At 36.0% G+C, this 22,419-nt stretch overlaps 1 protein-coding gene across 1 annotated transcript in view; it reads left to right on the top strand.

Annotated features, from left to right (window-relative positions):
* Positions 1-22,419, top strand: part of SPAG16 (sperm associated antigen 16) — a 412,472-nt gene that overhangs the window by 221,080 nt on the left and 168,973 nt on the right. The window contains exon 12 of the mRNA XM_055718613.1: positions 7,030-7,215. Coding sequence (XP_055574588.1) covers positions 7,030-7,215 — 186 coding nt within the window. The remainder of the gene's footprint in view (positions 1-7,029; positions 7,216-22,419) is intronic.

Raw genomic sequence — 22,419 nt, 5'->3', positions numbered from 1 at the left:
AGTGAACTATATCTCAAGTCTGTTTCAAGGTTACAAAATCTATTAAAAACAAAATCTTTGCTACTGAGTGTTTTGTTCAAATACAGACGAAGGACATAAGGATGGCTGCACATACCAAATTCTTCTGGACCACCATTCTTTTCCCAGCAGTGGATACCAGGGGATGCCTAGGAATGGGTAAGAATGGGAAAGGCTTTTGTGAGGTCCTGTCTTAGCACCCTCCTGGACTCTACTTCTTTCAAAGCTTCTTGAGTCACATGCAGTTCCCATGTAATCCTCGATGCATTCCTCTTCCAGAACTTTGTCCCATCTTCCTTTGTACCCACAAAGAATTGGATCTTTTATCAAGGAACTGTGCAAGTCTCCTGCCTGGTGTGGAAAAAATTACCTGTTTTCTTTTCAGTACTTTTCATGGGAACTTGTAAATAGTATGTTGACCTCAACCTTTTTCAAACTCAGCCCAATTTTCACTTTCCCTGGTGAAAGAAAATGATGGGGTAAGACACACAGAGAAGTAGGATGATAAAGAGGAGTTACAATGACTGCACAGCATTTTCATCCCTTAAATTGTTTTCAGCATCAAATGGAAAGGCAGTGTTTAAATACAGCTCTCATAACCAAAGGTGGGACCCCACTGGTGGGTGCATACTTTCCTAAGTGTAACTGTCTGGATCACTGTCTTTAACCTTGTTTCCAAGGAAAATGAAGCTTTCAGGAAGGTATCCCCCCCCTTCCATGCTGCTTCTGTGCACATTCCTTAAACCCTTTCCCATGCTCTCCAGTAACATTTAACCTGCAGACTAATTCTGACAAAACATGGAAGGCAGAAGTCTAAAGAGTTGATCAATTCCTGATATATTTATTTAATCAACATCTAAGATGATCGGGTGAGGAGGCAAAATATACTTCCACAGGCATTCAGGCTTCATTAGTTCTGTTTTTCATGGAATAACTGTGCTTTTCCAGACATTTCCTTTCTTATCTTTCCTCTTTGGCCTAGCGTAAAATGTCAGCAAAATTAAAGTAATCTTAACAGTATTTGCAGTTTTGCCCTTGGGCTTTGCACTGCTTAGGGTCTACCTGCGCTGGTACTGCAAATAGTATAGTAGCTTTTATAATTTTGCTTTAGGATAATTGCATGAAAGAGACATAATTTTTCCAATTAAGCAATTGGAATATTGATTGTTAAGTGTTTTTCAAATGCCATGGTAAAAGACTGTTAATCCTGTAGTGGTTTAGATTGTATGTTTAAAATTCATTGTTGAGTTGTTGATGCTTATGTTGTAAGGGTAAGTTCCAGTCAGATGCTACCTGTTGCTGCAGCTCTTTTAGGACACAAAATTTGAACACAGGTGTGTTTGTTTCCGTGTGTTGCTTTAAGAACCATTTTTTGACAGTAATGGGTGTGTGTAAAAATCTTTGCTTTAGACTGTAATTGTCTGAAGAAAGGAGCCATGTCTTAGGTTGTCTTCAGAACACCAGGCATGTCCGCAGCACTACATAAATAACACATACAAATGCTATTAGCACAGATGTTGTTATGTTCACTTAATGCCTTGTAGAATACAGTAACAAAATTGTTGTCTGATTCACAGTACTGGCTCTGGCAAATGCTAAAAATAATATTCCTGTGATTAAATCTTAGGATGTGGTATGTTAGACAGAGAAGTCTAGTTTACTGTTATTTACCAAATAAACTGTAGAGCAAAATGTTCTCTCTCCACCAGTATTCAGAATAAATCTGACCAAGAATGCTCAGTGATTATGAAGAGGTATTTCTCCTGTCAGTGATATGAGGGGTTAAAAGAAGGATGTCCTATGCAGCTAGATCTAATGATTCAAATGGCTTTCTCATTTATTTTGGCTGATATAAAATGACAATCCTTGTAAATTTTGAAGGATGGCATCTGTGGTCCTGCTTGGCAGCTAATGTTGAGAAGCAGAATAGCTTGCTAGCTCTACATTCCACAGCATCTTCAGAGGTAACCTGACTAATCCCTCTGGAGCAGCTCGAGGTTCAGATCTAAGTCCATTGTGCCAAAGTATTTGAGTGAGGTGCTGTATTTGAAGCTGCTTTGTTGATACTATGTTTGATACATTTACAGGACAACGCTCTCAGTGTAGCTATTGCCTTAATTCGACTGGTGTTCCAGAAAGTTATTCAGTCACCTGAAATCTTGTAGAATAACTCTGTGCCAAAAACTCATGTTGTTGCTGAAAATGACTCTAAATTATTGATATGTCTACAAGTCAGTAAGTATTAATGGAGAGTCATCCTGTAGTGAGAACAGTGAAACTAGAAGAAGGAGGAATGTATAATGAAAACTGAGTGTTTGGAATATGAGGGAGGAAAGATTTGTGGGGAAGTTTATGCTTCATCTGCTTTTGTGAAATGTGGAATTAACATTTCCACAGCTTTTTTCCACTGTAATTGTTTCCAGAAGGGCAGGTTTATAGCATCAATTAGGAATATCTGAAATCAGTTAGAAGGTAGAACTGTATGTATATTTAGTATTAACAAAAAAGATATATCCATAGAGATGATGCAGGTTACAAGTATCATAGACTGTCCAGTGCCTGGAACTTCTGAAAGTTTTTTATAGGCGAATACTTTGTTCTAAACTATACAGGCATACTTCATCCCTTGTAGTGCTTTGGTCTGCTAGAAAGTCAAAACAGAAACCCCCTAAACCAGACCAAGCAAGGCTGTAGACCACCATACACAAATGTACTGCTACTTTCTTTAAAAAAAAAAAAAAATACTAGCAACACATTTCTAAAAGTTGGCAAAGTTGTTCGCATATATGTGAATGTGTTTCAGGTGACAGAAAAAGATAGGATTCACATTGTTCTTGTCTCCTAATACGTTGTCTGATTCTTTGATTTGTTTGGTAAAAAAGAGTTAAAGTGTTTTATTATCTTCTGAATGAAAGATACACATCCTGCACAGGATTGCTTGGCATTTTCTCTGTTAGCGATCAGTCTTAAATTCAAATGGAGATTATGTATATAGCTGCTGATAATTAAGGTTGATCATCTAATGTTATATTTCTGTATGTTTTTAATACAAAAATCAGTATTTTTTTTTTTTTTAATCAGTCATGTGGTAGAGATATGTGGGTATCATAGACTGTTAAACTGACAGCCTACATCATTAAAAACATCTACTTTTCCTGATACATTTTTTCCCTCAGGTAATCTTATATCATACATATAGAGGAGTGGGGCAGTAAAAAAACGTTGCAGCTCTGGGTAACAAAACATTACCTCAGAATCTGGAGTGTTTCTTTTATCTCCCAGGACCAAAAAATGTTGCAAATCAGAAAAAGGATATCATTATTGATCAGCTGTTAAGATATAAGTTTTTTTCTAAAAGCATCATTTTGATTTAGTTGCCTGACTTGGCTTGACAAGTGGCAAGAAGGCTTGACACTGCACTTTCTTTTGCATTATGTGTGTGTCGGGTTTGAATACTAGTGTGTGGTGAAGGTTTTGTGACTGCAGGCCCGGTGCTAAAACAGCTCTGACAGCCATCATTCTTATAAGCAGCAGTTTGTGCTTCCCAGAAATGCTGACATTAAGTTCATACATGCATAATTGCAGATCCTCAGCTGATGCAACTCCCCTTTCTTTAATGAAGTGTGGCTTTTTTTATGCCCAGGGAATATTAGGAAGCTTGTGTTGCAGGGGACCTGGGGCATTGGGTCCCTCTGCTCCTGAGTATTTTTGCCCTTACTTCCACTGTCAGTCTGTCCCTCTAAACTTTCTCCTTCACAAGCTATGCTTTTGTTTTCAGTCTCCGCTTTTTTCTCCTTTGATCTGTAAGGAGTGCTAAACCTCATTTGTAACTCTTTCCCCTGCCACAGATTGCCAAATTGAATCTATTTGAACTACCTTCCTGCTCATATCTGTTTTCTGAAAGATTTTCATCACTGCCTGGATGGTGTATTCTTAAAATTCAGCCCAAGGAATCAGTTCTTCATGTAGCATTTTGGGGATTATATATTAAAAAATGCATAAGCAGTAAATCTCTTCTGGTGCTTCGCAACAGTGGCAGTGCATACTACCCTCTGAATCAATTATAGATTTCATCAGTCCCACTTTATACCTGCTTCTGAATTTGTTTTAAGCTCTTATTTCATAAATGTACAACGGGTATGATAATTTGTCATTTTGCTAATTTTATCTGTCTTCAGAAGTGAGATCTAGCTTGAGTTATTAAAAGTACAAGCATTTGATTAATAAAAGCAAATTTATTCCTAGAAACTTGATAAAATTAGGGTCTCCTCAGAACCCTTACTCAAGCTTCAAGCCTTTATGCTGTGATATATGTGAAAAAAGCATCAGAATTATTCTTGTGCTATATCAAAATTTTTGAGAGATTAATCTCTCAAGGCTTTGTCTTAGGCATGGGGGTGTAACTGCCTTAATGAGGATTATAATGTATTTTCACAAAAAATAGCAATCTAAGCCATAAGTGTTAAAAATAGCCAAAAGTTTAGGCAGGTGATATTTCATAATGGCAAGTTTCCCCTTAAGATCTATCAGGTAAATGATGCACATATTTCAAGCTGTCTTAGTAGATGCTTTTACGCAACAATTTGGTAGACATCTATTGGAAAAGGAGAAAAGGAAGAATATACAAAAAAAAGTTGGACACCACACCTCCCAGACTGTTTAATTTTATTTTTTTATTATTTTTTTTTACATTGCAGCCATGAACTAAATATCTCTGAGTATATTCTTAATATGAAGTTTTACAGTAGTGCTTAGGATCATCCCTTAGGCTGTTTTCAGTTCCCACATTTTTATATCCAGAGATTCGGAAGAAGGATTTCTGCTACCTGTGTTAGCACATTTTCCATTATTCAGATAAAAGCAGAGTTTATTGGATCTTAAAGGCAAGATCTTCTAATGGATGTTAGTAAGATAACAATAGAAATTGATCTGAAAACTCAAAGGTAAAGTATTTTTGGCCTGGTTTTGTGTGTGTTGTCCCAAAACATTTTTCCTGAGCTTTTTTAGTAAACATAATAGAAAACCTCCATTGTTCCTGGTATAATCTGAGAAGGCGGCATTAACTTCTTTCAATATTTTAAAGGAGTTTGGGAGAGAGGGTCTGTAGAACAGTTCATCTAACTTATACTGGGAAAATGGAAGAAATTATATTAAGAAAAAATTACAGGATACATGGATACATTTTTATAGTGAGAGGTGTCAGCATGGCTCTGGAAATGAAGTCTCATAAATCTGTTAGTGTTCTGTGAAGGGCTTGCTGAGAATTTGATCAAGGGAGGTTTGTAAATGTGGTATACTTGGATTTTCAGTAAATTCTTCTTAAGGTCATTTGACAAAAACTCTCAAAGAAGCAAAACTGTCCCGAATAAAAAGGAAATTTATCTTGTTCTTTTAAAAAGTGGTAAAGAGATAGGAATAAAATGTCACTTTCAGAATGGAGAAATTACTGAGTCCTAAAGGGATCTGTGCTGAGACCTAACTTAATAAGATGATCTTGGAAACTGGGGAAGAGAATAAGGCGGATGAGTTTGCTTGCTTAGTCAGGGCAGAAAAAATTAAGTTTGCATGTGAAGAATTACAAGAAAAGAATTCCAATCGCAACAGCTGACAGTGAAGTGGCAGATGAAAGTCAACTGCAAAGTTGTCCTAACTCTACCTTTTTTACTTACTTACCTCTACTTACCTAAATTGAGAATGGCTCTAAATTAATTTTTAGTACTTGGGAAAGAAATCTTGGAGCCGCTATGGTCAGTTTTCTGAAAATTTCTGTGTAGTAGTGCCAAAAATACTAATCACATTTAAAAAATACAGAATAAACCAAAAAACACTCCTGTGCCATTGTAAACCTCCTTGGTTACCTGTTTCTTCAGTTTCAGCTCAAAAGATGATGAGAAAAATGGTAATGTGATCAGAGATAGAATGATGTCTGTATGAGGAATGAGTCAATAGAGTAGGAGTCTTCAGCTTTGTCGGTAAAATATGCTAGGGCCCTATAAAATTCCAGCTGGTTTAGAGATGGCAAATACATAGTCAGTGTTTACTTTTACTCACCATATCAGCATTAGAAGCATCAAATGAAATGAAGTAAGGTATTTAAGACCCCAAAATAGTTTTTCACACAATGTATAATTAAATTTTGGAATTCATTGGCACGAGGTTGTGGGTGCCAAAGCTTTGTATATGTTCAAAAGTTAATGATGGAAAAAACCTCCATGGATGCTTGTTAAGCACAAAACTTCTGACTGAAAGAAATCCTGAGCCACAGGCTAGGTCTTGCAGTGTTTAATAAGAGAATCACTCTATGTACTTTTTCTTATTATTTTCTTTTTATTAAGGATTCCCTACTAGTTGTTGTATAACATTACTGAGCCAGATGACTTTTAGTCTGAAGCCCTAAGTCTATGCTTTAAATGAAATAAACCCATACTAGTTTATATCTGAAGATATGGCCAAAAAATCCGAGTTGAACTCTGTATTTTTCATTAATATAACATATCAATGACCCCAAGAGGTAGTGAATGTGTTAGTGTTTATACTGAAGCAGAAGAGACAAAATTATGATGCTTAAATAATAATTTATATGTAGAAAATGGTATGGATTTGGGAATAAGAGAATATTCTTCCCTGAAGCTATTTTATTCTATTTTGAAAGCAGTTCTCTGGGTTTAAGTTATTTTACCGATAAACTCATAAACAGACTACAAAAAGTAAGAATGTAATTTTTAGAACCCATATTTATTTTTCCATGGAAGACAGCTACTTCATATCCCCTTTTCTTTTCTTTTGATAGTGTATTTAATACATGACTGCTTCATATATGGTATGTCAGAAAACTGTAAAAATATGAATGTTTTCAAACATGATTTTTTGTTCATGTGTATTTTAATGAAAAATCAACAGTTGCTACTTAACCTGACTTTATAAACATAGTTAAATTATTTTTCTGTGTACTTTGAAAAAAAATCATATATGGCCCTGCTAAAAGCTACTCTTTTTCATTCCTTGTAACAGTGGTACCCAGCTGGTCACTTCAAGTAGGGATACTACAGTGCGGATATGGGACTTTTCAAAACATGGATGCATTCTGACTTTAGAAGGACATGCCCACGCTGTATGGGACTGCTCATGGCATTCATGTGGTGATTTTGTGGCTTCTGCCTCCATGGACAAGACAAGTAAAATATGGGATGTTAACAGGTATGGAGTTACTGGAGATTCTTTATTAGCTGATTGATAGCTTTACTTAATAAGCACTGGTTTATGTTTTAGCCCAGTGAGAGAGAGATGTCTAGCATCAAGTTGTGGACTTCACTTTAAGAACATAGATAAATTAAAGGGAGTAGTGCAAAAAACAGGCTTTGATGTGATTTGCTAGATAAAGGCATTGCTAAAAAGGGAGCCTGAAGGGACTTAATTTAAGATAGTGCCAAAAAAAGTATTTGCTTTCATTTGACATCTGTTATTCTGTGGTGGTAGTTTTCTTAAGGTCAGAGCTTTGTGGAATTTCAATATTTAATTTAAATAAGTAACTGAACAAAAATTTAAGTAAGTTTTCTGTGTACTATTTCTAGCTCATGAGTATACAACACACTTTAAGGTTGGACAAGTCGAGATTTATTTTATTCATTATATATGTTTTGTCAAGGTGGCTCCTGATTAATAAATCAACATATACCTCTTAATTTTCTTTATTATCCAGGCAAATGAATTTAATGAAGGTGTTTGTATAATATAAGTATATTCCTGCTGACCAATTAATTATTAGTTCTTCAACTTTCTTTGGTTATATTTGAGGTAACGTATTTTGCTTAATTTACAACTTAAAGGAAAGGAATGGATTTTTTTTCTTTGCCCACCAAACTGTTTCTTTGCCATGTTCCTGTCCAAGACACAGCATTGCACCAGCTACTAAGAAGAAAATTAACTTTATCCCAGCCAAAACCAGGACACCTTCTAGACCCCTGAGTGGCTTAGGAGTAGTGTTACTGACACCACTGTACTTATTGTACTAGGTCTGATTTTTAACTGAATATCATCAGTCCGCAGACGAGTCTGCAGTCTCATGGGTGTTTGCCCTGATTCTTTATTATCCAATTCTAATTGATTTTTCCATTTCCTCTCACCTTCTTCTTTTGCATTTGAATGAGGTGAAATACTCCTTCAAGCTTATTGGCCACTGCAGGTGAAGAAGCTTCACTGAAAAAGCAAGGGAGAGTTTCTTCATTTCATTCCTTTTGCCTAGATCCCTCCCAGTCTGCTGCAATTGCAGTGAGCCCTGCAACTGAGACACAGAGAACTATTTCAGGAGTATGCTTGGTGAAGCGGGAGCATTGAGGGGTTTGTTGTAAAAAGTGAAGTACTTCTCTGATAAACATGTATGAGTTGAGACTTTTCAAAATGTTGTAATTCAGCCAGATTTTTTTGAGAGCTAACTGAAACTCTGGCAGTATCAGATTTTCAGTCTTGCTTTCAAATCATGCATTGAGGAAGCATTAAATAATAAAAACATTGTTTTCAAAATGGGATAAGCAACATATCCTTTCCTGAATTTTTTCAATTATTTTGGCTAAGCTGAGAGCAGCTACTTAAAACAAAAGCTTGAAACAAATATTCATTTTTTATAAAATCATGGACAAAGCAGTTAAAGTCTGGCAAAGTCTGAGACAACTGAGAAGTGGGTTTTATAACAGCAATTGTCAGCCAGTTCTGATAACAGATGATGCTTTCAGCATTACTATCAGTAATAAGAATTAATGGTCAGTGTTTGGCTTAGAAATGAAAACACTGGAAATCATGGCCTCTTTTCTTAACCTGTTGTAGGATTTAATACTTTGATCATCTTTTATGACATATTCATGGCCTTTAAGAAATAATACTAAGAATAGCTTTAATTTTATGTCAGAATGGTTTTGAATTTGCATTGACAAAGCTTTTGTTTAGACACTTTAAAATATCTTCTCTACCGAGGAAGCTTTTGTAGTCAGAGGAATCAAAGCAAATCTTCATCACCAACCCATGCCTCCCACTCATACTCATTATCAACTCTCATTTCTACCTTCAGTGTATCAGATGTGCATTTTGCATTTGAAAGTAAGAGAGTAAGGAGCACAGCCATGGTGTGAAAGGCTAGTTATTGGCATATAGCTATTGAAACCTTATGCCATGCAAAAATCTCAGTGGCTAAAGGGAGCAGGAGGTGGCATAAAAATGTGGTGTAGTAAACTTAAAATAGAGGAGTTTTCAGAGTATGAAATAAAAAAGCCTCACTTGGAGTCCTCACTGGTAGGCTTTCAGTCTGTTCACAATAAAAGCCTGTGTGTTTGTTTACGTTACATTACCTAAGTCCAAAAGACAATAGAGTGCTGTTTAGATCAATTTGTAAGATATGTGATGTATGCACTTAGTTCAGTATAAAATGAGTACAATGGGGGAAAAAAAGATGCTCTTGAAGATGCTTCTCTAAAAAGGGATTTGATGATCACAAGACATGCCTTTCAGGTTTGAGCCATAATGCCTGAAGACCTAATTCTGCAGGACACTCAGCTGCAATTGATCCTTATGCCCAGGCTGACTAATTCAAGTGAAAAATCAACCCGTGCAGAGTATGTGGAAATAAGGGAAAGCTATTGGCAGGTTAATCAGGCTGGTAGTTTCCAGTCTGGGTTGTTAATTTGCTGATGCATATATACAGAAATGCTATACAAAAGAACCTGCAGCGTATTTTCGTTTGGCGGTACTAATTGCCAAACTAATTGGCTGAGTTTGGCAACACTAATCCTAGATGTTTCCCAGAGTGTCACCTGTAAATTTGTTATGTGCCTGGAGTTCTCTGATACAAATGAAGCCAGCTGTGCTGGGCACCGTATAAATATGTAAACTCCTTCACAGTCTGGGTGTGTGCAGCAAAATGAGAAGGTGGAGCAGGCTTTCCACAAGGGTTTTTGATGCTTAGAATTTTTTTTCCTTCCCATCCTCCAATAACATGTGCTTATCTAGTTGTCATCTTTAGAGTCTTCTCTCTCCAGTTGACTGCTTGTCTGCCAATTGACACAAGCTCTGAACAGGGGACAGAGCACAAGATAACATACTTGTGGTAGGGTAATAATCAGTGATCACAGTAATTCTGCTTAATCTAGTGATTTATTCTTTCCACTAATAAGGAATTAACATTTTATAAATGATAGCTGTCTGTCTTCCTTAATATTACATATTTGGATGGATGCCTGCTTTCAGATTGAATGGTCCTGGAAAGCAGTATATTGTAGGGAGGCTGGAGAAAGAAAGCAAGATGAATAGCAAGACTATCGTTGCCACCTTTCTAAAAGAGATCTATTGTAAATAAATGCTATGGATGTAAATACATACATTTCTGTAATGGTTGGCAGTCATTTTTTATTTCCAGACTTCGATAAGCTGCTTTTATATACTAGAAACTTAGTTTTTATCTATAAACATAGCTTCTGAAATACCTACAACAGAATTCTCTGTGGCTGAAAACTTGGTATCAAGAAAGTGGGGAAGCTGTTTGCTATATTTTAGCGCTAAAAGCCAGGGTGCAACTTTCACAATCATTAAATGCATTATTGGAATCTGAAGAATACAAGGTGCAACATCTCTTGAATAGGAAATGGTTGCAAACGGTTTTAATAGATTATGTAATTCTTTGCCAATGATAAGAAAATTCAGTCTGCTAATTGTTTGAATTTTGTTTTATTAGAAGGTGAAACTACCTGCTGAATCTTACTTTTTTTATATAGATATTATTCACAAGCATTTTTCTTTTGTGTATGTTGGAAATTTCTGTCATATATCTAGCCACAAAGGGCATTCCTACCAGCAGGATAATATGAGGTAGCATTGTAGTTAACAATGTTCTCCTTGACAACTTTCTATTGAAAGATACAATCTGAGTTTAAAACACAAATCAGAAAACAAGCAAATAAACAAAAATCCAAGAACCCATGCTTCTTCCCTGAAGACAGACACATGCTGAGATGCACCCATGATCCAAGTTACTGGAGGATCTGGGAGAGTCTGAGTTCCAGTGCTGGAACTTCTTGATGCTTTGTGCTGGGAGAATTGGCAGTTTTTACAGGAAATTAAAAAGAAATTGGCCTAACATCATGAGTGCGGGGAGAGAAAGTTAACTAACGTACCTGCCATGGTTAGAAAAATAAAAACCCCAAAACCAGCAAGCATAGACATATCTGCTATCTTCAAGGTTACTTGAAAACGTGAAACTTCTTAATGATTATAGCAAGCAAATTGAATACGAAATAGGGGAAGAATGGAAGACACTTATAATTTGTGAACAGGTTTTTATTCAGCAATGTAGCTCAGATTGAAAATATATAGCCAGCCATGTTAATAGCTCAGCAAACAGTTCCAGGATTGTTTTCTCAGACCATAAATTCGGGACTGTCAAAGTCATTTTGGCAGGATTAATTTCAATTATCCAACTGTAAATAAATATCATCAGAGATTTACAGCCTGATCTCTGATATGCAAATCAAACTGAACATCATATATCTCATGTAAACACAGGCGGTTATTTAGTTTTGCAGACATATGCTGTAGACTGTATGTTAAATGCAGACATTTTTCTTTGTACTTTAAGCTTGAGAATTATTTGCACCAAAGTCAGAACATTCAGAATTATTTTTTTTATCCACTTTATCCATTATATAGTCATTGGACCAGTTTGCCAATTTTCTCTGGTTTCTTTCAGTAGTGCAAAATATGGTGGAATTATGGCACAGGGAAGTGCAATTCTGTACTGTCCTGCATCAGACCTTAGGGTGAATAAATGTTTGCAAATTGGAGCCATTGCTGCTTTCTGTTTGCTAATTTTTAACCCACCACTTATTTGTTTTCGTTTAACACAGTAACTTTTGTCTAGCTCCCTGAAATTTGTCCCATAATCAAAATTTTATTTAAAATTCTAAAAAATGTAATTGTTTATATCAGTCCTCAGTGATTACTAGTACCCTTTGGTACATTTGTTCAGGTGCAAATTTTAAAAGTAACTATCTATCATGATCATTGTTCATTATCCTGTACAACCACCAATACAGTATCTTGTTTGTAAGGTATTAATGTATCTTATTTCCAAATCTACACAAAAATAATCATTGACACCTTTTGCTTTTCTACAGCGAGACTGGGGAATTTAATTTCTTTAGTGACAGATGTGTAAGACAAATTAATTCCTAGTTTATTTAAAGAACTCATTCTTTTGTTCTTAAGCCTACATTAAGATGCTTAGTTTTTGTTACAACTTCTCTCCACTTGATAAGATGCATTTTAATTTTGGGAAATTTAGGGTTAGTATACCTTTCAAAGAAATTAAGCAAGGATGATTTTGTTTAATGCAAAGCCTCTAATCAACTATAGCCTTCTATGGAATGATACCATGCAATGCTGCTGCTGCACATTTTCAGTATTAACCATCTTGACAATGTGCAGTGCAAGATATGATTAACTTGATTTAAAACTGTTATTATAGTTTTGGTTGTGATTTTTTTGCTTTAGTCTCAATAAAGAAGTTACTTTATGTTACTTGAATTGCCAAATTGGTTAGTCAAGCTAGTTGCTCTGTACCATCAGAGCAATGTGAAAAGGCATAGAGTTTAGTGTAAGTTCTAGCATCTTTTACATTCCTACTCTGTTTCTTTTTCTTCCTTTTCTTTTAGGCAATGGGCAGCTTTTAAATTAAATATTTACTATCAGATTTGTAGTCAGGACTCAATAAAATCTCCTTTAAAGAAACTCATAAAGATTGTCTAGCTTCAAAATGGAGCCACACTTGCACATTTGGAATCAGAATGAGGGCGTGTAACCAGTCCTTGTCAAAAATAACCCCTTTTCAGATGACACTTATCTGACTCACTTTTCAGTGGGATAGAAGCCACAAGCTCTTCTGGCCAGATACCACGTTTAATTGATTCCAGTAAAAGTGAAGCTGATCTATTTTCAGAAAAGACAAATGTTCTCCAGGAAATGAGAAGGCAGGTAGAAGAACTCAGAGGAAATGTGGAAGGACCATCTTTGGGTAGTTTGTAATGTCTGTCTTGACAGCACATCAGGAAATGTTTGCCATTTTGATAGAGGAGAATTTCCTTTGGAATCCTCTGAGGAGTACTGTAGAGACAACCTGCTATTAATCCCTCAAATCAAAATGAGGCCTATGCCCAAGTCTCTGAATTTGTAATTATGCTGGAGTTCCATAACACATTTTTCAGGACCAAGGAAGTCTAAAACCTAGTTGTTAGAATTCCCAGAGAGCCAATTGTAAAAATCAATTTGAAGATGTGAATTATCAGGGAAAAAATTATATCCAAAGCATAGCTGTTCAGTTAAGGGGAAAATATGGCTTAATCTTTATAACACTGAAAAAGATGAATCTTGAAGCACAAAACTTAATCAAGAAGTGTAGCTTGAACTCCATATTGTATACTCATTTACCTCGTTACAGAGTTAGTACAAGACAACAGGCATTAATAATGAAAAATGTTTAATATAGCCACATATTTGCAAGTCAAAAAAACCTTGAGGAGCCTTACCTAATGCCCAGGGAATGCCTAAACTGGGCAAGCAATACAATTATTTACATTTGGTGAAACTAAGCAAAGAGGTGAAGTGCTTTAGTCAAGGCCATATAGTGAGTTACTACTGAAGTAGCTGGCACCATTAAAAACGTAACTTCCCATTCCTTGGTAGCATTAAAAAAATGTCGAATTTTCAAACTTTCTTACTGGCTGAGAAGAAGCAAAATCAGAATTGGATTTTCAGGAGTAATATAGATTCATGAGAAATGTTTATATGATTATTATTTCTCTATCACTTAAATGTTGCAGTGATAAAGCAATGCTGGACTTGTTTGCAGTTGCATAGCAATGTTCAAAGCACACATATACTTAAAAAAATTAAAGCATATGTTGTTAGTGATATTACAAAGTCTGTCAGCCTTTACACTTTGTGACAAACTAACTACCTTTTGTGACACAGTAGAAGCTTGTCACCATGGAATTACCACGTTAAATGTGACAGGAACTGTGTCCATTCAGCTTCTGCTGAAATGTTTGTGTTGGTGGTTGTTGGCTACAGGTCTAGATGATGTTCTCTGTGGGTTTTACTGGAATTGTCCATGGTAGTTTATCTTGTACATAAGAAGCATATTTTAATTTCTTGGTAATTAAAATGACAATATTTTTTAAAATATCAAAAATATTTTTACTTTTTTTTTTCAAAAGTTTGAAAAGAGAAATTTAGAGCTTTGCTTTCTGGTTTCTGCTACGGGTCTTGAAAAGTACAGCACTTTATGGTTAAGAGAAGGGGTAAAAAATCAATTTACTACTTTATTTTTTTTAAAACTAGGCGTGCTGAATGAAGCTGCTTCCTAAGGTGTCTGAGTTCTCATCTCTTCACATATTTCTGGTAGGCTTATCTGAACTCTGCAGTCAGTTACCTACATAAGATTTCCATCATCTTTTATGGAAAGATAGCAGGGAAAGTTGCACTTGATTTCCATAAAAGCATGTATCCTTTTCTTATATTAACAGTTTTCTTTCTTCCATTATTTCAGCGTCCAATATATCTTGGAAAAACATAATACATGCAGTTGTTTTTTTAAGTTCCAGTTGCCCTCTGTCAGCCCAGGAATGCACAAATTTCCTAAATCATGTATAGCTGGCTGAGAGATTCCTGTTGGACAGCAGAATGCTTGATTTGTTTGAACTGCTAAAGTAATGTGATCTTCTCTAAGCTGGACACCTTTCTACTTGGTTTACCTTACTTGTCAAAATGTCTCCTAGATTCTCTGACATCTGGTTCAAGAGCAGGATGAATTATGAAGGTAATACTTGGGTTTCTTCCATCAAATTCTAACCAAATCAGCTGGCAGGTCCAGAAAACAGTCTACTTTGTGTATAGTATAGTAGGCTCAGGGTGGTTTTTTTTCCTCCCTTTGACAATGTGCAAGTTGATTTCTTTGTTTTACTTGCAAGTGTGTAAGTGTTGTAACCATGGCTTCTGCAAAATATTGTTCAGATCTTGACAGGGTGTTTCTGCTGTCCTACTTTCAGTATTCAAATGCAAGGAATCAGCACTGCAGACACTGAGCACATTTTAAGTTATAGCATAGTTTTTCACTACATATCCAGGCTCATTATCCTGTTTTCTTTCTCCTTCATGTTACATTCATTTGTTGCTGGCAACCTTTTCTTTACCTCACCTGTTTTCCTAGAAATATTGTCTTACAATATCTCAACCAAAACAGAAATTAATTGTACCAACAGAGGGTAACTCATACAACAGTGAAAGCTGTCAGATACTATTACAGAATTCAGTGAAGACAACAGTTCATTAAAATGATGTATTTCAGTCATCACAACCATATCCTGTTAGTACCAGTTAGTGCAAATATTACATGTGTAGTCTGTGATACATGTTAAAGTGGGGTACTGCTACCCAAAATCAGTGTGCTGTAAGACAAGTAATTGCAGATTGTTTCCCTGCTTGTATTGCCAGTGAATTAACAAGAACAGGAATACATCTTACTGTTTATAAGCAGCAGTACTTTGATAGGCATATCCACCTGAACGTTGAACTGTTTTTTAGCTGCTGTCTTCTAGTTTGAAATTAGATGAGTTGGTCATTTGATTTCAAAATGAAAGTCTGCTCTAATGGATGCCACTACGAGAGCAGTGAGGCACTGAAACTGGTTGCGCAGAGCAGCTGTGGCTGCCCCATCCCTGGGAGTGCTCAGGGCCAGGCTGGATGGGGCTGTGAGCAGCCTGGGCTGGTGGAAGGTGGCCCTGCCCGTGGCAGGACAATAGGAACTTGGTCATCTTTAAGGTCTCTTCCAACCCAAACCATTCTATGATTCTGTGCCCTTACATATATGAATTCCTGTTTGAATTCTTGTCCTCTGGCTCCAGGCAGTCTTCAGAGATGTGCGTGTGTGATGCTTTTGGGATTTGTTTTCTTTTTGGTTTTTCTTCCTTCATTTTTTTTTAAGGGTTCAGACTTTACACAAAATCTTGTGTTACCAGATCATTTTCTCTCCCAAATGCTGAAACACTAGTTGTTTAACTGTATGTATCCTCTTAAAGCAAACTATATTCATATTTGATTAGCTTTAGCTGGAATATGAATACAAGTTAATCTTAATCCTTAAGCAATGACTTCTTATGTACAAAAAGGGTCTCCTGGGTCTTTTATTGAAGTTGGAAGACATTGAATTTTATTTGTATCTTCTTAAAATGTGAATTAATACCATTTTCAGCCCAACAGTGGTTTCTTTTCTCAGTGACAGTTTTCAAAAACTTGGAGCTAATTTCTCTCCTAAATCTTAAATTTCCCTAAATGGTAGGACCCCATACATACAATACAATGTCTTTGGTACCCTGTGTGGATTTTTTCTTTGAGCCAGATCTCAGAATCTTCAGAGCACACTTTGAAAGAGCTATAAACTTTATATCCACATGATACAGGTGGCCAAGTCTTTGAACTGTTTACATAGCTAGTCTGACGCTTCTCATGAAAAAAATGTGGGGGTGGAGTGGGGGTGCCTTGATGAACATGAAGATCAGGGTGAAGAAAACAAAAATTTTGGCAATTTCCCTTCTGCACTTCCAATATTCAAAGTAGGTTTTCTGATGTCAACTGAGACACAACTTCATGCAAAAATCTCATTTTAGACTAGCCAATATCATTCCCAGCTAGGAATCAGTTCACCTTCTGAAAGACGATTTTTATGCATCTATTTATTGAACTCACAGCCTGCAAAGGCATGTGTATCTGTGGGAAACCTGTTAAATATGTATTGGAATTATCCAGCTGATCCAAAACCAATGAATTTCTTTGTATTTTAGTATCTCTTTCAGACCTATTTCTGGCACCAAAACAAAAATTCTAGATAATGAAGTCTTAATATTAAGACTACAGTAAAATGTCAACAAAATTTGTGAATTATTTGACACAGAGCAGATAGTCATGGACCATTTCTGTTGCATAAAGGGCATGCCAGTTAGCTGCACAATGTGAACATAGCTGAAGTTATACTTGTATCTCTCCTCTGAAGTTCTAAAAAAAAAAAGTAAAAATGCTATACATGATCTTCTGCAGTTACGTTCTGATGATTTAAAAGCCCTTTTCATAGATATTTTTTTTTTCATATCAGAGTTTGCTTCATAGTAATACAGATCTGAGCTGTGTTTGGAGGGTAAAGATGAAAATAAGGGCTTGAGGATGCAGTATGCAACATGAAGTATGAAGTTAGCAGCTAGCACTGCCGGTTGATGAAAACCTAATAATAAGTGTGTCAACCTTTTAAGTAATCCTTATCAGGTTATCACACATGGCTTCACAATAATTTGGTTATGTATTCAGCACCTACAACAGTTGTATAAACTAAGCTTTACTATGTGCAACTGGAGATTTTAATAGTCACTTGCTGGAGATATGTTTACCAACAGGATAAGAAGGTGTCACAACTTCTAGAATTACAGTACCAGTATTAAAAACTTGCAAGTACTGAATCAAATATGGCAGCTGGAGTTTTGGGACCAGAATCTTAGATCCTGATGACTGAACTTCTCTTCAATACGCTTTTAGACATACTAATATCAGGAACTACTTTATGTGCCTGTGTGTGTAAAGTGAACAGGTTTTGTATTTGCAAATTAGGGAAGAAAATGAGGATAAGGTCATCTCACCTCAATAGGTAAATAGCCTACCTCCTCCTACTCAGACGTGTCTGTGGTGCTGAGCATTGATAACTTGTACACTGTTTGGAATGGATTATACTTCCCAAAATGTGCTTATTTTCTCTCAGACCCACGATTCTTTTCAAAAGAACTGAGAGGTACACTTCTCAAATTTATTTTAGTCAAATCTATTTATATTGGATGTTGTTTCCATTCATGCTTGAGTGTGAATGATTTGCTGATGAAATTTAAGTATTTAAAATTAATTACTAAATGAAGCAAAGGACTTTCTCCCCTTGAGAAGGGAGATATATTTTCAGATCTGTAAGAGGAGGAAACTAAAGCAGTACTTTTATATTTTGTGCATATGTTTCAAGTTATCCTTTTCCTCCAGCTGTTGACAGAGGGAAATACAGCCCTTTTTCAGCTCTTTTTGGGGAGAGAGGGCGTGGTGTATAATACAAAAATGGGCTTGTAAGTAGAAAGCAGCAAATCAGAGTGGTAGGAGGTATCCTTGGGAATTTAGCCCCTCACACTCTGTTTGAGTAGTTTTCCTGCTGAAAAAACAGAACCAGTCCCATAGTTTGCTACAATCATCTGAACAAAAATGCTAGCACCTGTAGCTTAAATCAGTAGGCTAGGCTTTTTATTCCTTACTCCAGCAGCTGCTTATTAGAGAACCTAGAATGATATTGTTTTTGTTGTGCCTCTGTGTCTAAGAGCACAGCAAATCCATTATTCATAATATCTTTCCAAGTTCACAAAGCCATTGAACAGTGCTGCATATCTCCTTAAAGCTGCCACCCACTCAAATCCATTTTATTTGGACAAATAAAGAAACTCTGCACTGAAGAAAACCAATTTGGAAACACACTGAAATTCATTTTCCTCACTTAAATATTAAAGTGCTTATATTTATTGCATTTCAGCCATGTTGTACTGTTTTCAAAAAGGATTTGTTCATTTAATAGGTCTAAAACAATTTCAGTAAATTTAAGATATGGGAGAAAATAAACTAACATAAGACAAGAGTACTGCTGCTTTTTATGCAGTGAATATGCACACTGTAGGTTAAACCTATCCATTAATATTCCATGTAACTACATACTAGTTTACAATGCCACAGTACTGGCCGAGGCTCTCATGGTTCTTTGCACTGTTGCAGCTTGACTGTTCTTGGGTTTTTGTTGTTGTTGGTTGTGGGTTTTTTAATAGTTTTTCATTTGAAAAATGAGAACAACTAAAGTTCCTGGTTTGTAATGCAGTAATAAATAAAGAGGGGCCTCTAACAGTCACTTGTCATTGCATTTTTGAATTTGAGACTGTAGGTTTTTCTTTATCTGACTTTTTTGGTAAAGGCCTTTTCTTTCATATATAAGAAATCATTAAGACAGATTCTGGTAGAATTGTTCATGGTGTGTGTATAGTTCTGGTGCCTCATGCATTTGTATGTGATGTTCAGGGAACATAACTTGCAGAAGGCCCTTGATGTGTGCATTGATCAGTGTAAATTATTCATGTTGGTTACATGAGTCTTCCTGAATATGGGTTGGCATTAAGGTATGAAGATGTCAGTTTAATCTTATTAAAAAAAAATTAAGAAGCTGGTGAAATTAAATTATAAAGTGCTGGTACTGCTTTCTCCACCCTATATGGCATTTCATCACTATAAATTGAAGCAGCAAATGGATTCTGAGGTATAATTAATGGTGGAGGTTTTGTTTGTTTGGGTGTTTGGGTTGGTGGTTTGTTGGTTTTTTTTGAGGGGGGAGTGTTTGGTGTTTTTTTTTAGAGGGCTGATAGCTGAATTAAGTCAGTTTTATAAAAAACGTGTGGGTATAGTTGAGTCCTCTAGATTTATTTTGCTGATCTCCTATATAGTTCTTGTTTCAGTTTTTTCCCTTTTGTCAGTAGATTTACAACAGTTTGGGTTTTTTGGAAGGAAGGCAAGAATTTTGTTTTAGAAACAGTGAAAAGTTAGGTCATCCTACGTGCAGTCTAATGTCAACTCTTGACAAACAGAAGCCCTGAGAGAGTCACTTCTTGTTCTTCAGTGAAACAGGTCTTCTTCTTGTCAGCTTCTGCCAAAGTAAAGCCATGTAATCAAGTTCACACCTAAACAGATGTTAGAGGGTGGGCTCCCTTCATTTCGTAAGTATGAAGAGCTGGATCTTTAAAAGTGCTTGAAAAGCTGATAAAAAATCTGTTGAAGCAGGCACATTGTTTCTTTTGAAAATCCCACTAAGGAGCTAATTGATTATTTAGGCACCCAAAATCTATAGGAATCTGAGACTCTACATTGTCAGGGAAGCTTGGAAATCTCATTCTAAATGTACGAAGTTACAGAGAATATGGTATGATAGATCTCTATAGCATGAGCTCAGCATAGGCTTTGGCAAGGTATTTTAGGCTTTAGTGTTACAGTAGCATTTTTTTTTAAATCCGCTGTTATATAGCATTACAGACTTAAAATCCTGTTAAAAGCTGTTATCTTTTACATTTGTTGGTGATTTTTTGGAAGAAATAGATCAGATCACCCTCACAGTGTGATATCAGGAATCAACAGAAAATGTGCATTGCGATATAACATAGTAAGTTTATCTGGTCTTCCGGTGTAAATATATTTCAAAATTTATTTTTCATTGTCACGTTTCTCATTTTCTGTGTTATGTGTGACCAGTCAGCAGCTGTGCATATAATGCCATATTCTTTATCTATTAACCTAATCAAGTAGAAGAGTGAAATAAATGATGAAAAGGAAGAGAATTAAAGTAATGGCAAAGGAATTCTTCAGGGTGCTTGAAATGCACCGTAAAGGAGATCTGAATATTGAGTTTAGATGGCTCACCTTTTCCTCAATATTTAATTTGATCAGCAGAAACCTAAAACTGTACAATAACCTGTTTGGATAGAACAGTTCTAACATAAGTGTTAATATACACACACACAAAATTAAATCACTTGTCAGTTATCCATCAAAATCCATGTATACTGTTATCTTTCAAAATCAAGAGCAGTAAGTTCTTGGATTAATTAAGAGACATCTGGATTTAATTGTTCAGGGTTAGCCAGAAAAGGCAGAAGTTTTACCTGTACATTTTTTTGTGATTATTAAAAAAAAAAAAAAAAAAGCAAAAAAGCAAGCCAACAATAATAAAAACATGGCAGCTTCCATATTGACTAAGAAAACAGGACACCAGTTCAGTGCTGATGTCAGCTGATATGATAATTGAGGATAACCCACTGTCACCAGGGAGCAAGACTTTGCTTATTCGGCTGCAGAACTGCTGAGCAGAAAACATGCTCATACTAGTTCTGCAGTGTTTATTGTCAGCTTAAATGGTTTAGATCTATTTTATTATTACTGAGATTGTGCTTATCTGATTATCTAGTACCCATATGCCTTGAGGGAGTAAGAGATAATTGTTTAATAAAATAAGGCTATGGTTTTCAATAAGTGATTTCTGGTGCTCCTGTTTTTAACCGTCCAACAAAAAAAATCCCTTAAGGAAGCTTGATTTGCAGAAAGTGCTGAGCAAGGATTAGAGTCCAAAAATAATATAAGCATCACCATGTACCTTTCTGAACCAGAGTGCACCTTGCTTCTCGATTGATGTCAGTAATCCTGGGATAGATGGTTATGCTTTCTGTATATTGCAAGGGAGATCCAGGCATCTCAGAGGAAGAGAAGATTGTGTCCTAGTTCCTGTCCTAAGGACTGAAATGACATTTTATTCAATAACTATGAAATACAAGAGCTGACCTTGGAGGGGGACCACTTCAGATCTTGTCACTCTGAGTGCTGTGACCATTGGTCTGCAGAATTTTTTTTCTTCAGCTGACTGAATTTACTTTCTGCACATAGTCAGACTCGATGGAGAAGTTAGAAAGTTATAGCTGTGAACAGATGGTTTAATATATGGGTGTTGGCTTTCCTGAGGGAGAGGGAAGAACTAAACCTAGATTTGGAAATTTGATCGAGGAATCTAGGATGCATGCTCCTGTATCATGTTAGAAGTGGGTACCAATGAATTTTACAGGGATCCAAATCCCATAGGTATATGTTGCAGATGTTCTTGGAATGCCTACGTTGAGTTCCTTAGAGTTGTGTTAACAATTCATTGTTTCTGACTGAGTTCAGGGGTGAGATAGATTACAAATTGCTAAGGCTGTCAGGATGAGAATACTTTGGACCATTCCCAGACATCAGTCTGTTACTGATATTTATAAGCAAGACCAAGGTGCTGTATATGACCAAGATGGTTCTTGAAAAGAATGCTTAAGATCAGATTTTAGACATAAATGCCTAAACCTTGCTCCAGTCTCCTCACTTTCAAAGACATTTTTATTGACATGATTCTAACCTTGGGAAAATATGGCCCTTTTCAAACGAAAAATAATCCAAAGTTGAAGCATATAGAAATGCATCTCACTTCTGAAAATTTTGGATTGTAAGTAACATGTTTCTGTTCAAACTGAAGTAGCTGAAGTAAATTGTCAAAATTGATTTGGAGCCCAATTTCAATGGAAAATGAGCTTTTGCAACAGCTGTTGCCATGAACTGAAAAGTGCCCGCTGCTGCCAACGATTGGGTGTTGACTAGTGAGATTTTAAAGATACCTTGACAAGGCACAGAGTTCAACTGAGCCTACATAGTAAAAGGTAATGAAGAATATATTATAATCTGGCATGA

The sequence above is a fragment of the Falco cherrug genome, chromosome 8, assembly GCF_023634085.1.
Source record: "Falco cherrug isolate bFalChe1 chromosome 8, bFalChe1.pri, whole genome shotgun sequence".
In the NCBI taxonomy this organism is placed as follows: domain Eukaryota; kingdom Metazoa; phylum Chordata; class Aves; order Falconiformes; family Falconidae; genus Falco; species Falco cherrug.
Note: the sequence above shows the minus strand (reverse complement) of the source record. Positions and strands in the feature narration are given on the sequence as shown.